Source organism: Furipterus horrens, unplaced genomic scaffold (genome assembly GCF_987537825.1).
Source record: "Furipterus horrens unplaced genomic scaffold, mFurHor1.1.pri manual_scaffold_3, whole genome shotgun sequence".
NCBI lineage: Eukaryota > Metazoa > Chordata > Mammalia > Chiroptera > Furipteridae > Furipterus > Furipterus horrens.
Window position 1 is genome coordinate 79,734,334 of NW_028327173.1, and position 17,684 is coordinate 79,752,017.

The following is a 17,684-nucleotide window of genomic DNA, read 5'->3' on the forward strand; positions in this document are numbered from 1 at the left end:
ATTTTTAAATGATGACATCTGACTACCAGGTGACTTCCCTTTTTGTTAGCTTTCACTATTGGGCATTACAACAACTGCTACCAGTGATAATTTATCAAAGATTGACTATATACTTGGCTCTGTGCCAAGTAGTTTATATACTCTATTTAATATTCAAATAACCATGATAGGTGTTACTGTTCCAATGTTACAGGTGAGAAATCAATAAAAACTTCACCCAGAAAATGGGTTACAAAAAGCAACTGTTCCATTCACATTGCTAAAAAGTGGTACAGTCTGGTGCCAAACCAGTTTCTTTGACCCCCAGCATCACTGTGCTACTCCAGTTTCAGATCAGCTAGCCCCTCCATAGCCCATTCCTTCCAAGTGATCTTCAGTTAACCAATTCGCAGTGATGCGAATAGTCTTCTAGGGTTCACTGTTGGGGAAGGACCTATATCATTTGCTACATATAAGATATATACCGAATTAATGAGATTTACTTAGAAGATTTACCCTGGCTGGTTTGGCTCAGTGGATTGAGCGTCGGCCTGCGAGCTAAGTGTCGCTGGTTCGATCTTCCAGTCAGGGCACATCAGAGAAGGAAAACTCTGACTCCAAAAAACCTCCGCTGCCTTGCGGCATACCTCTTCAGGGGAAAGGCTAAGGGAGTAAACCCCGACAGAAAATCCGGAGCCGGAGTCCCTAAGGCGGTTTGACGTTGTAGTCAACACCGGCAACTCCTGCGGCGCACCTGAAGCCAAGCTGTATTGACTCCGTCTTTCCCTTGGATCCTTCAGCTGCGAAGAGAGGGGGGGTCTGCTGCATGGGCAACAGCAGACCCTCCATATCACCCTGCCCAGACTCTGTAGCTTCATCGCAAGATGTCGATTCAACACGGGAGGAGACAGATACCGTGTCACTCCCGAGTCGGACTGCACAGCCATTCTCGGCGGTGCAGATAGACTCTTAAGAAGCTACACCATCGTCTCTCGAGATGGACGGCTGCCGACGACGACTTAGAAGATGTAAAAATGGGATGTCCAGAAAGTTTTCTGTTCATTGAAGTTACATGTAAATCACAGCCATTAATTCCCATTAAAAAGAGAAATCACTCTACCTTTATGACAAAATTAGAAACAATCAAATGCAACAGCCATTTTTAAAAATTATATTTAATACAAGTGAATAGATTAGAAGATCTGAAATGTTATAAAGCAATATACATAATGAATAAATAATCTGCACAGGAGAGTCATGTCTACATTACATAACACTGTCTAGTATGGGAATACTTAAAGTAAATCCAGTGATAATGGAGAAAGTCCATAAAAATGCTAACCTGTCTTCCCTTGTATGAAATTGTTCAAGTATAAAAATCCAATACAGTGTAAAATAGTATTCAATTTAGTTTAAGAATAAAAATTACAAGTATTGCAGTTTCAGAAGAAAAATGTAAAGCAGCATTTAAAAACTACATAAGAATAGTGTTAAACTAATGAAGTACCAATAAATGAGATCTACATGAGCAAAAATTAGAGAAGGAAGCATGAAACTAGCAATATATCATTTTTTTAAAAACCTAAAAACTAAAATAAACTAAAATGTGTTAATGTAAGAGTACTCTCTTATACAGTGCACATATGAATTTAAATAAATACAACTCAACATTTTTAGCTGAACAGGTTAATATTTAATATGCTACATCTAGACTACTAAATAATTTATGCCATGAGATGAATACATAATTTTACAGTGTCACATCTAAAGTTCCTTTCTTTAGAGTGCAGCATAGTAAAACTTAAAAATAAATATCTTAAATATCATTACTATTAAGGCACAGTATAAACCACATTATCATTACCTCTGAAGAACTGTAATCTCAGTAACTTTGTTGTCTCATGTACTGTATTCACTAATAAATAGTTTTAAATAGGACTCTGAAATAGATACTAAAAAGTGTAAAATTATTCAAAAAGGGAAAAAAATAAATGTCCTTAAGACAATTCTTAAGGGTTTAGAGTCTGCAAACTTTTCCTGCCTTTAATCATAAGCCACGAGTCGACACAATAAATAGAAAGAGAAGGCTGTTGTAGTAAAAGCCTGATCCTATTTCAGAATCAGAATTGCTGACACCAGCAGATACAAGTTTCCCAAAATTGAAACAGGATGGGGAGAGGGATTAGAATGTGACAAGCTCATCAAACAAGCACAAGTGATGTGTTCTTTCCAGAACTGTGTGTTATTGATTGTCTGTACAGCTGTTGCACCCATTAATTGCACATCACTTGTTCCACAGTCCCGCTCATCCACAGGATAGACGAGAAAATAGCTTTGGTGCCTGTCCACTATTTTACCCACTGCCACGCTCCTAGATTGATTGTTCGATGCCCATTTTTGAGAGAGTAAGAACACTACCTTCTTACTTGATAAAGTTCTATAGGCAATAGCAACTTAAAAATGACAATCAGTGCTTTCACCATTTTGTTTTTTTTTAAAATCTGCTTTTAAATGTAATTCAAGCTACATATTGCTCACTCTGTATTCCCTGGTTCAACTAGATTCAAATAGCATTTTCTAACTTGTAAAAGGCAGTTTGCTTCCCTGATACTATAAAAAGAGCAAAAATAAAAATCCCGTTATAAAAGTGAAGTTCCATTGTTACTCCTGCCATCATTTCCTAGCGGCCTCTCATTTACTGAAGCTCTTTGGGATTGGTTTTCAAGACTGCGCCTACTTCCCTCTTGCTCACCTCCTTCTCATCTAGAACCCTACTGGAGTATAAAAATAATAATTCTGCCTCACAACAGCATAGCCTTTTTTTTTTTTTTTTAAAGCTGTTACGTCAATGTTAACTCTCTTATTAGCTACTCAAAATCGGGAAATCGGGAGGGAAAGAGAAAACAATTCAACGTTGATCAGATGGCTGGTCTACTGCATTCGGTCTGTCTGCAGCTGCTGAGGCTGATACTGGCCGAACGCGGCGGCGGCGGCAGCTGCGGCGGCGGCGGCGGCAGCTGTCCCAGGTGCGGCGGCGAGGGGCTGCTGCACCGCGTAGCCGTAGCCGCCGGCGGTGACGTAGCCCGCAGCAGCTGGCGAGGCTGCGTATGGGTACTGGTCGTAGGCGGCCGCCGCGGCGGCGGCGGCCGCGGCGGCGGAGTACTGCGCGTATGCGGCTCCAGTGTAATCAATGTAAGGTGCGGTGGAGGCCGCCGCTGCGGTTGGCTGCACGTGCGGAATAACCACTCCAGGCTGCACGAAGGCCTGCGGGTAGACATAGTGGGCAGGTATCCTGTTGAGAAACGGAAAACAAAGTCAGGCAGCAGTTGCCTCCTGGCTGTAGCACTGCTTGCTCAGAGATACGACAAACTCAAATTTAGTGGTTATTATGAGCATAGGGTTGCCACAATATCTGCTTTCTAGGGGTCCGTGAAAGGACTCGCGATAGCCAAAGTGAGGAAATGTTACCGAAGGAAGTCAACAACAAAAATACGATACCCTCCCTCCTAGAATTTTTGTGAATGATCATTTAGAACCAATAATTATCATTTAGCAAAAGTTTGGAAAATAAATCAAGGTTAATGAGAGCTATGAGATAAGAGGTATTTAATAAATGCTTAATTAAGACTTTAGGAACTTGTGATGAGTTCATAAAACACAACTATATAGCAAAGAGAAAAATTTTTAGCTGTGAATAGCGGGCTCAAAAGGTAATCCGTGATCATTCAGTTCCAAGGGGTGATGGCTGGTTTGTCAAAACTAAAATTTCAACAAAATGCATATATTTATTATCATGGCAACCCTACTTGAAATTGCTATGCAGACTCAGCACACATTAATCCCTCTGCAACCTCAGTCACCCTTATTAAAAAATAATAATAAAAAAGAAGCAGGCGACAAAATAAAAAAGGAGTTTAAAAGTTCACAAGTGTGGTAAACACAGCAGAATCACACTTCTCAAACGAACTGTAGTGCAGCTCACTCTATCACAAGAGGCTGTTGTGGGAAGCTACAGAAATGCTATTAACACTCATGGCAGTGACTCCAAAGAGAGGTGCAGCACGCTTTTTGCCTTTCTTTCTTTCTTTTTCTCCATAAAATTCATAAGGACACAGGGTCAATCAAACCTGTTTGACTATCAGGCAACTGAAGGTCAGCCAGCTTGTTTATCTCTATGCAAGACAGACAGAAGGGGTTTTGGGGAAATGATGAGGTTGAGGGAAAAGGTAGGGCGAGGGAAATACAACTAAATATTTCTAAAATTAATAAAACTTAAAAGGTATACATAAAATAAGGAAACATATTTTTGCACATCTACTATTATCCTCCAAATCAACAGAAATAGATTAGCATATCTGCTTCAAACTCCCTACAAGTAGATATTTTACATGAATCAAGTCTATTGTTATATATTATCCTGCAAAAGTTCAAGAAAGTGAAACAGAAGCAAGTACCTTTTAAAATTATACATTCAGAGATAACATATAAGATACGCTCCAATGACTTACTTATACATTAATTTTGTTAAAAATTAAATCACAAGAGGTATTTTAAAAAACTCATGCATCTCAGTTCTCACTCTTGGGATTCATTACTGTCCAGTTAAAATACTACCATGACCATCTGGTTTATTTCATCTTTCTTTAAAATAATCTCCAACAAAACCCCTTATATTTCTAAAAATATGACACTATTGTATAATGCTATCTGGATGTTGGCAAAGCCAACTTATAAGAAGTACAAATAACAGTCTTCAAATTTTAAAGAACTGAAAACAGAAAAATTCACATTTAGATACTCAAAAACAGATTTTGTGTTACATTTTCAGAGTTTTACTAAAAATATTAATGAACATCTATGAAAAAGATGAATTTATCACAGAGGGTAATGAACTTCGACCCCGATGATAAAAATACATCCAATTTTACTAGACTTGCAGATCTTTCCCAGTGCCAGGAGAAACTACGTCATCAGGGGTTTCTCAGGACACTCAGCGCTGTTTTAATTGCTTGTCAGAAACCAGACGCATGGTCATGCATACACTCCGAACTTCTCTGCAGGTCAGGTGACTGGTTCACTCACAGCGACAGGTGTGGCTTTATGAAACACTGTCCCTGGAGACCACTGTGTCCACAATGTGCAGACATGGCTAAGTGAGCCTGCGCTCATGCCAGTTTACGTGTGGTGTGGTGATGGACAGCAGGGGCTGCAGCCGGGCTATTTTTGATCCTGTCATGCGACAAGGGTTTGCAGCGGGTAAAATGTCTTTATAAGGCCAAAGTAAAACATCTATCAGCTGCAAAGGCCAGCCAGTATGAAGCTCACTGATATGGAAGTATTAACCCCTGTACTCCCAAAGTTTAAAAGACAAACTCCATGGTTGCTAGGTTCATATCTTCAACTAAAGGTGTTAAACTGAAAATAACTTTAGCCCACAACTAGGCAGGTTAAAGTTGTGTGTGAGGCAGGTTAAAGTTGTGTGTGTTTGTGTGTGTGTGTGCACATAAGAAGAATGCATTAAAAGACAGGCAGGGCTGCTAACAGGGGTATTGTCTATTTTACGTTAATAGTTTTCATTGGATGATGTCAACTTATGAGAATATAAAGTTCCTGGGAACGTCAGAATCTTACAGGAAGTCTAGTAAGGGTTAGGAAGTTATTTGGAAGACAAATGAGACCTTGGGAGTCCTTGAAGGCTTAGAGGAAGGAGAACCCAGAAGACATGGAGAGCCTAAAATATTTCAGTTCAGGAAGGAGGGCAGAATTGGACTAAAACATAAGGTGGCACTTCTGAAGCAATTCCAGCATTAGGAGTTCTTTTAATAATCTAAGGAACCCATTAAGGCAGTTTGAGAATCTCTCTCCTACTAGTATTTTCAATGTCCTTTCCCTCAGTTAATCATAGGATGTACACACCTAGCAGTTACAAAAGCACAAGAACACAGCAAACACTTCAGGCAACTTTCAAAGAAAAGGTACTGTGTTTTCCTATTCTTCCTATCTCTTCAGATCCCTTTGTCGTCTCTGTGACTTTTGACATCCTAACTGGTTTCCTCTTCCAATCTATCACAAAGCTACCAAGTCTTTATCTCATTTGCTTGCTCAAGTCATCTATGGGCCCTAACATCATTCCAAACTAAGCACAAATTTCTTAAACTTTAGTATGCTAGGTCTTGAATGAGTCTGGCTCCAAAATACTTGTTCCACTATTACTTTCCACCTTTCCTTGAACCCAGGTAAGCTGGGCTCCTTGATATTTCTGGGCCATCTCACACATTCCTATGTGCTCACCTTTGCTTGTGCCATCCTTTTGCCAGCGATGCCAATCCTCATTCCATTGCTACCGGTGGAAATCCAAATCCGATCCACCCTAGCTCCTGCACTCACTCCGTGTAGAGCCTTTAGGAATTTGCTTCAACCATTTAGTTTCATATATTTATCGTATGTGAAATGAACCTAATATTTCTAAACCTGAATTGCTGTACATTAAATAAAATTATGCAAAGAGCCTACAATGACAAATACAGGTAAGTACTAGATACAAGAGTTCCTTATCATCCACCATACTTTAAAACCTAGATTGACTTCTACCTCCTTTCTGGATCCCACCAAACTGCTATCTTTCTCCCTTATCTGAAGATGCAGGAACAGCAGGTCTGGGTGCTTTTCAGTTTTCTTGTCGAATCACAAGAGAGAACGGAGTTGTGTCTTATCAGCTACAGCCTGACACAGAGGACAGAACACAGCTTTTGAGGTTGGGCAAACCATGATTATGAACCTAGAACTGGACTCTGCCACTTAGCCCTGTGGTAAGTTAATTCACCTCTCTTCATCTCAGTTTTATCACCCAATGGAAAGGACATTAACAGTGCTTTAATCAAATAATTATTGTGAGAATTAAATTATATAATTTATTTAAGTCTCTTTTCAGTACTAGGCATGTAGCAGATGTTCAGTTAATGTTAGTTATTGTCTCTCCTGCCCCTTTTAGTGGACAGTATACTACCTAGTACAGTGTTAATACAACTAGCCTAAAATTTAGCACTTAAAGGAATACAGATTAAATGTGTAAGTGTATTTCAACCTGACCTAAACTAACCTAGGAACTTCACAGATCCGCATTCTCTCTCCTCCAAAGTTTTAATAAGAAAAAGCTTCTTTCAGACATAAAATATTTCTGATATATTGTTCAGCACAATCACAAGTTTCTATGCATCTATCCACAGTAACAACATAAATTCCTCTAGGCCAAGGTTTTCTCTTTAAAGGCCCAAAGCAATTTGGGGGCCACTTAAAGACCACATTAAAAACAATAGTTCAGTTACTAGAATTTAAAACAAGTCAAATAAATAAAAAATTCTCAAGCTTTTTTCCAGGCTTAAAATAAGAACATGTGGCTTTCAAATAGAATTTAGGATGACCAGGTGTGATTTGTTAGGTACAGACTCTGGGAACCAGAGCAGTGTTGAGAATCCCTTAAAAAAGAAAGAGAAGTCTTGCTTGGTTCATCTGGAATGCTCTCTATTTTTAATAAGAATCTCAAGTTCAAACAATTTATGCAAACAGTAATAATCACCATCCTTTATAAAGACAGCTAATTTAAAAGAGATGAAAAACAAAAGGTACTATCAAAACATCTTGATTTAAATTTCCATATGACACAATTTACTCTGGTTATTCTTATTTTCCTCATGCTGCCTTCCTTCTCAAAGATCTGTGAGGACTCTGACAACCAGTCCATATCTTTATGTCTAACTCTCAAGGCCCTCCATAAGCATTTTTCATGCACTGAGTCTTTTCTCCTGTGTGCCTTTGCTTATGTTCACCTTGTCCTACACCCTCGACACATGTCCATTCTTCCTTTTACCTGTTTAGGACACAGCCATTGGTTCAAGTCTAGGTCAAGTCCCCACAAAGCCTAGTTCAACTCCTCCAACTCACCTATTTTCTTGCTGTTGTGAATTCCTTTTGTACTGAAAACAGTATCAAGTAATTTAGCAGCCACGTTCCTGATGGATTTGCTTTAGTTTGCTTTAGTTCTCAAACTAAAGTGCCCTGTCATTTTGTATCACCCTTAACACAGAGAAAAATAAACACATGCTAATACCCGTTGATCGATTCAGTTGTATAACTTTTTCAAGATCAGTGTGAGAATATGACTAAGTTCACTATCACTTTCTAAGGTGTAGGTTTTCCTTCCCAACCCCTCCTTCAACATAGTCTAGACCAATGAGAGGCGAGGGGCCCACAGAAGTAGTTGGATGGATAAGACCACTAATTGTTGTCAGTATCCAGCATAGTTTGGATGGGCATTGACAAATAGATATGGATATGAAGACTCTTTTAATGATATTGAACAGAAGACTCTTCCATGATTTAAAAAAAGTAAGAGTTCGCAGTAAGAATGAAGTACTGATATGTTAAATAGAGGATTATAAGAAGGTATTCATGGAAGATATAACTTGACTTGTCCAAGTCAACATAGTATTACTTTTTTTTGGGGGGGGGGGTCTATTTTTAAGACACCTGAGGTAGGTATCTATAAGGATAGAATCTCACCTTCCAGGCTACATTCACATGTAGATGTTTAGGTATTAAGCTAAAGAAGAAACTACTGTTGAGGATAAAACACTTCTTGAACAGTTAAATATCTGAAAAGGAAGTTTAAATCTCTGGCATGAGTTATAGCAATGTTGACCACATAGAAGTCAGCCAAAACAGACTCTAAATGTTCAGAATAAATTTAGGTGTTAGGGGATCTCCCACCGATATCATGTCTGAATGGAAAGAAAGTAAAGGATCTCAAATGAGGAAAACTGGTGATCATGGAACCCAGAGACAACACAAACATGAGCAGGCTGTTGACCTGAGTTAAGTCTGAAGGGTGAAAGTTAGTGCTACTCTACTGAACAACTTGGCTAGTGTTAACAAAATCTGATGACAGTTGTTGAACCTTTAAATTAGAAGGTCTAAAAGTGGATACACATTGCAAAAGAAGGAACCCCATTCCCAGAAAACTCCCCAGTAAAACAGAAACTTAGGACATGCAAGCAATGTATCTGTATTCTTACAGAGGGAAATCACACAATTTAGCACTCACTACAAAAGTATGGTTAAATGGAAGTCACAGGCTACAGCTTAAAAGCAAGGAAAAAAAAGAGGCCCTTTGCTTCCCATGGCAAAGTCAAAAGTCAACACTCCTCAACACCACCACCAAAACCAAAACACAAAGAGCCCCTTCCCCGAGGAAAAGAAAACACTTTCACTACAGCTCTTTTCAATTAAGTAAAAAGCACACAGTTTAGCTATCAACACCACTTCATTACTGTAATAAATAAAATAAAGCACACGGAGGTCTATTGACTATTGTGAAAAATAAAACACCAACACCAACATCCATGCATCGTTAATCACCATCTGAGCTTGTGTGTCTGAGTCTACTGGTTACAGTTTAATTCCAAACAGAACTATTCCACCTCTTATCATCGTATCCTTCTGATCAGTTAGCTTAACTGTATACGAGCCCTGTCAGGTTAGAAAGAGATAAATAAAATTGAGTCAAGTTGAACAGTAGTAATGGTGTTGGGACACAATTGTCTTGTACACAAGTCATACCTGGTATTTTTGTTTTGTTTTGTTAATCATAAGTTCAAAATTTGTCTGGTTTGGAGGCTGCATACTTGGTCAGATAACTTGACTCATCTAAAAATATTTATATTATCAGCATTAAAAATACACAAACATACATGAGTATGTATAACCAGGAACATTTTGTGACATGATGGTCTTGTCTGTATGTAAGAAGCAGGTTAACAAATGAAAGCCATATTGAAAGTTAGGAGGGCCTGGTTAATTGACTTACCCAAAAGGTCTTTGTATAAGGGCCGGATGAAGTTGTTGAACACCAAAGGCAAAACCTAACAACAAAACATACCATGTTCTCTATTTGTGCATAGTTAGACAATTATAACTCCTAAATATAAAGAATAATCACAACTTTTGCTAAGATAGTCATCCTTTTGACACTTTAGAGAAAATATTATATATATATTTTAAAAGTCAGTTTTATTAATGTTAATTGATCCAAATAAAAGCTTTAATAGGCTAAAAGTGGAAACTAAAACTTATCTGCAAAGGTTTGTTGACAGACATAAAATAAGACCTTAGAAAATTAGTCCAGGGAAAAATTCTCATGGCATAAAACCAAGAACAATAGGACTTGATAACAAAGTACATGTCACAAATATTCCTTGATTCTGAATCATGATCTATAAAAAGTCTTTGTAATTTGGAATGTTCTGGAATGCTTTGAACAATGCTTTGGAAGATCGTGGATTTCACAGATTACAGTATATAATTCACAAGAACAAATTCTCCTTTCCTTTTTTTCTGAATAGTACACACACACATTAAAAAAAATGTTCATGGGTATTTACACATGCATCTACTTTCTTGACAACCTAGTTTCCTAGCAAATTCATTTGGATGGAAGTGTCCACCTCTTCCTTTTCTCTTAAGAGAAGAGTACATGATTTAACCAAAGTTGCTCACCAAAAAAAAGATTACGTTTGTTCAATAGTCAACTCTCACTTATTTGTGCTAATTCAAAGGGCAGTGTTTAAATAATGCAAAAGGTCATGTTTTCACATAGACAAAACTGCTCCCTCTTGGCAATTAATAGCTACATGACTTTGGAGTAAACCATTTCTCATCTCTAAGTGTCAGCTTCTTCATCTGTAACATGAGGGTCCTGAAGTTTGTGAAACTGCTCTATTTTCTTTAATTACTAATATTCTGTGATTTTATGTTAAACATTTATCATCCAGACACCCCCGCCTGCACCCCTATGCTTTTCTGGGGTCAGTGTTCAAGTCTGAGTGCCTGCTTTGAGCACAGGGCAACTGGTGGTAAAAGGAGATACAACACTATGTTAGGAAGTTTAACTAGCTGGAGTTGATAAATGTGGCCCATACAATCCACATCTGAGTTATCTATAAGTGGCTAAAAATTGGAAAATAGAAAGCAGACTCTGACTATGTCACATAGAAAACAAGTGAGTCAGGCCCAAGTCCGGGTGTGTACAAACTGTCCAGACCTACAAGATCTATTTTCGTACACAGGTACATTTCAGGCCCTGAAGGGAGTGTTTACCACTCTCATTTATTTATCTTTAATGCCTTGGTAGAATAACCAGCCAAGGTTTAACTTTACTAAACACATCTACAGGTTCTCACAGAACCAATGTCTTCTAAATCAGGAATTCATTCTATGCAGTAGCGGGAGTCTCTAGTGGGGAGGGGAGGTACCGAAGGGAACCTCTGTTTCTCACCTGGTTGCATGATCCTTGGTTTTGCTCCCAGGTATGCCAGATTCACGTTGGCCTTCCTACCATCAATGATGGGGTTGGGATCCTTGCAGGCTCTTTCTGCAGCAGCCCGGTCAGCCATGGTGACCTTAGCAACATACACACACAGACATACATACAAAACTCTAAATCAACCCTTGAAGAAAACCAGAATGACATTGGAAAATTATTCATGATATAACTAAGGGTGTGGGTGGGGGGGCTTAAACTTTTTCTTATTTTCAATTTTTCTTCCTGGAACTTAACTCCTTGATCCCCTGCCCAAAAGAAATGAAGAAAATAGAAAGGAAGAAAGAAAAACATATACCCCACCCCCCTCACACATACACACATACACACACACTCTAAAGTCTTAAGGGTGCTAGTAGGGCCTAGCAAAAATTTGGAAGCCTGAATTCTGTCTTAGAACTCCTCTAGGTCTTCTTCCTCCGAGGGCCCCCAGGTCTCTACCGGGCCTGAGAGGCGCTGTTTGCTTTAAACAAAGTCCAGCTTCACAGCCGATGCTCCCAACCACCCGCAAATACTCCCAAACGACAATAGCTATTGTCCTACTCTGGGGCCCCTGCTCTTGGGCAGCTGAATTTACACGCTTTAATCTCCAGGAAGCTTAATATGCTCCCTTTCAGTTCTACAAAGGATCATCTTTTTAAAGAATCATTTGCAGTTAAAAGAAAAGGGGAGGAGCGGGCTGGCATTAGGGAAGAGCCCCAAACCTCACGGGGTGTCCCCTCCAGGCCCCAGCCGGCAAGCCAGAAGGCACACGCAATTTTACAAAGCAACAGCGCGCTTAACTACCGGCCTCCAACCTAGAGTGCAATACTGTGAGGTTGCGCCCTCTCCCTCCCAACCCCCCGCACCCCCACATCATACAGTCTTTACAGTTCTCTCCTTTTACTCCTGCTCCTCCAGTCCCCTGACACCGTAACGCGCCTGGTCTCCTCGGAACCCCCCGGTGACAGGAGCCGGCCCTTCCTCCCCAGCTCCACCGCGCGCAAGCTTTCATTTCAGCCCGGAGTCTAAGGGCAGTGCTGCTCACGGCGAGGGGTTCCTCGCACTGTCTCGCCGAGCCCCGAACAACGACCTCCCAAGCTAAGCGTCACTCTGTGCCTCCCGCCCCCGCGGTCCTCAGTTTCCCAGCGAGGCTCTTAGTCGACCCCCCACCCACGCTCCCACCGCCACCCACCCTCATCCGCGCAACTTACAAATCCGTAGCCCCGGGACTTGCCCGTCTGCCGGTCGGTGATGACGACCGCCTCCTCGATCTCGCCGAAGACCTCGAAGTACTTGCGCAGGCTGGCGTCGGTGGTGTGGTAGGGCAGCCCTCCGACGAAGATCTTGGTGTACGTCGTGTCCTTCTGAGTGGTGTGCATCTTCGCGCCCGCCCCGCGGCTCGGGCTCCGGCTCCGGCTCCGGCTGCGCCTCCTCCTCCGGCTCCGCGTCTCCCGCACCCTTTCGCGGCCTCCTGGGGCCGAGGGCGAGTCCGGGGGCGGGCGGCCGGGGGCGGCCGAGGGCACCGGGCGCGCGGCTGCCGAAATCGCCAGCAGCCCGGGAGACTGGACTTGCCTCTCTCCTCCCGCCCCCCCTGCCGGTCACGGTACAAATTCTCCGGATTGTCTGGGTTAGGATCCGGTTCAATAGACTGTGCAAGCGGTTTCAACTCACCAGGCAGAGGCTAAAAAATGAAAAGAGAGGGTGTCCTCAAGCGAAGAACGGGGTGCGTTTAGAGGTAGATGTTTCTTTCTTAGAAACTAGGTGTATCGGGTGGGGCGTGGGTAGGGTCGGCGGGGAGCACGGACGGGCGCGGAGGTGGGTGGGTGGGCGCGGCGGTGGGACTGGGGGTGGGGGATTCCTCTCGGCTTCGGTTCCCGTTCTATCCCTTCCGCCACGGAAGCTAGAAGACAAGTGGCGAAGACGGGTCTCCCTCTGTCTGCTCCCTTCCCCGGCGGGCCGGGGGTCGGCGCCCGGCTGGGGAGGGGGCGGGCCGGACGCCTGCGATTGGCCGCGGCCGCACCTGGGGCGCCTGGCGCCGCCGCCCCCCAGCTGTTGGGAACAGCTGCTTCTCTCCTGGCTCTGCGAGGCGCTGGGCCGCCTGGCTGGGGCTCTGGAGCCAAAGCTGGGGTAGGGGCTGGGGACTGCTGGAGGCGGCCTTGCTCTGGGTCGCCTGCCCTAACCAGTCAAAGTCCCAGGAACCGCCGGCACTGCCCCAACTGGGACCGAGGGCACGGGGTCTGCGCCCGAGGAGGGAGCTGCGCAGCTTTTCAAAACGAAAACGCAAGCTCTTTGCGCTCAGCCACGGTGACAGAACCGGCGACCTGGACAGCCGAGCTGGGGGCCCGGAAACCTGGGGAGGTTCGCTGAGAGGCCAATGCCCTCCCTGACGCGGAGGGCCACGGAGCTTGGGCAAGGACACCCGAGTTGGGTTACCTGTGGTTTGGAGAGTGAGAAGGAGGGCCCCCAACCTTCCTTGACCCCAAAGAGCCGGTGCTGGGGACAACTAGCGAGGCAGACCCAGAAGGGGAAAAAAAAAAAAAAAAATGTCTAGACTTGGTTGTGCTGGGGAGAACCATTAGCTTTAATTGCTCAAGTCCCAGCCAAGCTAAGTAACTGTAGACACCTAAATTTATCAGGCACCACCTTCTATTTCAGAGGATCATAAGTTAGTACTTTAGTGTCCACAGAAACCAAATTTGTGTTTCCTCCCTAACTTATCCCCCCCCCCCTCCGCCCCCTAACTATTGGGGAAGATTGGTACAGATTTCTCATTATAAATTCTTTTTTTATTCTCAGCAAAGAATTAATATATTTCCTTCTACTTGAATTGCGAGAATGTTTAGTGACTTGAACTCAACTGTTTTATCAGGATGTAATTGTAAAAAGGTGCAATCTTTTGAAATTGACTTGTTGCATAACCACTGGTTTCTACCAGCAGACCTTTAATTTGTAGAAAATACACTCTTTAGTGCACCCTGTATTTATTTTTTATATCAGGTTTTTGCAACTTCTTTTCATTAAGAGTACATTCAATTAGGCTGTAAAGTCATTGTCATATTTGAGGTTTGGATGAAGATATTTAATGAGAGCAGAATGTTTCACTCACCACTGATGGCACACAATTTGCTTTTAAGTCGTTTCCACCAGGAGTGTCCACTGAAGTCCATACATTAATTGCCCCTGGGCCACAGCATTTATTCTCTTTAAGTGGTTTAGTATGTTAAACTATTAGAGAGGCACATACTTCTGTTTCTCTTTCCAGGGCATCTTTGCAGTCAGCCCAAGAAGATGAGATATATTGCATTTGCAGAAACTAATGGGAATGCAACTGTTCTTGTACAAAATGTTAAGTTCTGCTTTTCATCTTGCTGACTTTGGCATAAAGTTGGCCTTTTGAGGTCATCAGTTTCTTTACGTTTGAACCCCCAGTGGGAAATATGGAAAAATAAGAAACCTAAAGTGTTTTTTTGAAAATGTTTTCTAAACCCAACTGAAGAAAAATAAAGCATTTTGGAGGCATACGAGAGCCAGCAAGTGAAATTGTAAACACCCTCTCTTCATTACTCAACTAAAGTACAGGTTTAAAAGAGACTGTGTGTAGTGCTATGAGAAAAGATAATTTTTAAAAATCAGAAAACCAAAGCAGATTGTGAAACAGAGAAGGCATGTTTTTAAATATTCAACAACCATCTTGCAATGTCACTTAAGAATTACTGTACTTGGATGAGGCTCAGGCAAAAACTCTTTTGTGAGGGGAAGCTACTTACAGAGAAGCCTTAGAGAAGAGTAACTTTGGCAGTTTCACCTCTCTTCCTACCTTGCTGAGGAACCCACCAGGAGGGAGAAGGGACTGTGATAACATCAAGGAGGGAGGGTGTCTGGGAGTGCAGCCAGCATCTTGGATGTTCACTACGTACAGTGGTGAGATCTACAAGGAAATTCTGATCCCAGGTTGGGATACCTGTGTCGTAAAACTCGGCTTCTGGAAATTAGATGCTTCCCTGCCGTAGTCCCAGAGAAGATGCAGCCTCTTTCCCCCCAACCCCACGTAGCGCCTGACTGGTGTGCTTTTAGGAAAGAAACATCAATATTTGAAAGCTATGTTTGAAACTTTGTTCATTTTGTATGAAATGTTGCCTGAATATCCCTGATTTTGAAATCCAGAGATAATGAAAGCATTACTAATAATATGGCGTTACGTGGTTCTCTGAAAATGAAGGTTAAGAGGAATGGAGATTCCTTATTTTCCAAACCACTTTAAGTAGAAGCCATAATTCATACCCAGTTCAGCTTGGTGGACCATCCAGCGCCCCCAACAGGCAGGCACTGTGCTAGAACTAGACATTATTGACACTGGGTTTTGTTTTACATCAGCACAAAGGTGGGTACAGTTACAATAGCCAGACACATTCTTGGTGGATTTATGAACCTGAGCCATCAGGCCATGTAGCCTTAGAGCCATAAAATCTTTTTGAATTCAAAGTTTCAAGGTTATTAAGTACCAAATATTTCTGTACAATTACCCATTGCAAATTCCAGTTGGGAAAAACAATACTTGGGTAATCCTTTTGCTTTCTCAGCTGCTTTTGGCAGAGAAGAACATTTGTATATTTACAGACCTTGTGCAATATGATGTGTGCTTCTTTGGAAAGAAAGAGCCATAAAATACTTTAAAAGTTACAAATAGGTTTTAGGTTTGTCATATCCAAATTAGTACATATGGATGGCCCCGAATCCTTGGTTTCTATTCATGGCAAGATCAATGTTATTTTATTACTTACAATGAATTATTGTCCACTTTGTTCAAAATCTTTTCTGACTATTAAAGGCCAGAACCAAACTTACAGTATCATATTCATTTATCTATTTTTTCTTTTTTCTTCCTTTCTCGCAAATTAATCATGAAAATCAGCTCCAGGCCCAAGGTTTATGAAGAATTTTGAGAAAAGAGAGTAATATTTCAAGAAGGTAGGGAAGCACTGCTCCTGCTCCTAAAGTGCCTGCTCCAGAGCCAGTATTATTTGGACGTTAAGTCTCCTGCGGGCAGGGGTGATCTCTTCAATGTCACTGGATCTCCTGCAGGTCAGTTAGATCCTTTGCAGAGTTCTACACATAGGAACACTGAAGAAATATTTACTGAAGAGATTTGATATCTTAAAGGTATCTACCTGAAAGCTTGATAGGAAAAACAAAAGACTTCCTTGATTAGAACTGACCACTTGTGGAGTATTTAGGCCAGGCACCTTTTTAAAAAACAAAAATATGTCTTCAGTGATGTCTTTCATTTTGGTGTTTGGAAACCTTTACCTTCTTTTGAGAGCGTGTGAGTATTCTTCTGTAAACCAACAGGTTTTCTGCCCTTTGGAGAAGTCTCGTGATCAGCTGTATTTCTGTTTCTCTGGGTGGGTTGGTAATTTTCTCTTAGTAACAGATAACAAATACATGTAATAGGTAATGCTACTATTTTAGTGTGCAGAAAAGTTGGCAGTCAGAAGCCTCATCAGTTCAGCTCAGATCCACCTCTGGGAGAATTCTATTCATGCTTCATTAAACCACATCTGAGATGCTAAGCAAAGTGAAATGGAAATTTGTAACTGTTATTCAATCACTGAAGTCATAATGTCTCTTTCACATCAAACACCCAGAAAATAGAAAGCATAATAGAGTTTCCTGGAGGATGAAGGAAGGGCAAAAACGAAAGTAAGGAGGGGACAAAAAGAGTTCATTGCCAAGTTCACCCTACCAACAGTTTCACTCTGCCTGTGCAGAAGCGGCTTTAAGTGTATGCACGTTGAAAAATCCATTCTATAAATTTGAAAGGCAAGGAAGACTGTGAAAATATTTTACACCCACAGTGTGTTCCTTTACATTTTGAACTTAGGGTATACTTCGGTTTTTAAGTTTTTCAACAACTGAGACCTAGAGAAAAATGGCTTCTAAAAGGTCATACATCAGGCAAAAGACTCAACTGGGATTCAGACTAATTATATTTTACCTATGAGAAAAATTTGTTAAATTTAGGTATGACTTAGATCTGCTCAATTGCACAAATCTAAATGTACACATGTATTCACCCTTGTAACCACTGCCCAGATGAAGATATAGAACATTTCCATCAACTCAGAAGATTCCTCAGTGCGCTCTCTGAATCAATAACACTGCCCCCCTCCACAGACACACACAATCATAACCACTATTCTAACTTTCATTATCGTGGTTTAGTTTTGCCTGTTTTCGACTTCCATATACGTTTAAAAGAATCATAGAGTATTTTTTTACTCTTTTGTGTCTGGTTTCTTTTGCTTCCATTGTAATTGGAGATGTTAACACCTCTTCCTCAATTGTTGAA

The 17,684-nt window shown here is 41.5% G+C and overlaps 1 protein-coding gene across 1 annotated transcript; it reads right to left on the bottom strand.

Moving 5' to 3' along the window:
• Window positions 1-1,143: 1,143 nt before the first annotated feature.
• Window positions 1,144-13,648, bottom strand: RBM24 (RNA binding motif protein 24). The gene is made up of 4 exons (XM_090269786.1): window positions 12,547-13,648; window positions 11,309-11,432; window positions 9,842-9,896; window positions 1,144-3,271 (listed from the first exon to the last, which is right to left on the bottom strand). Exons 1-4 carry the CDS (start codon window positions 12,712-12,714, stop codon window positions 2,911-2,913), a joined length of 708 nt encoding a protein of 235 aa, XP_090125912.1. The 5' UTR covers window positions 12,715-13,648; the 3' UTR covers window positions 1,144-2,910.
• Between the last annotated feature and the right edge of the window lie 4,036 nt (window positions 13,649-17,684).

Bases quoted from the DNA above. Each gene is read 5' to 3' on its own strand.
- RBM24 (XM_090269786.1), bottom strand. From the start codon at position 12,714: ATGCACACCACTCAGAAGGACACGACGTACACCAAGATCTTCGTCGGA. The intron at 11,433-12,546 runs GTAAGTTGCGCG...TATGTTGCTAAG, and splicing joins AGTCCCGGGGCTACGGATTT to GTCACCATGGCTGACCGGGC. The intron at 9,897-11,308 runs GTGAGAAACAGA...TTTTGTTGTTAG, and splicing joins ACCAAGGATCATGCAACCAG to GTTTTGCCTTTGGTGTTCAA.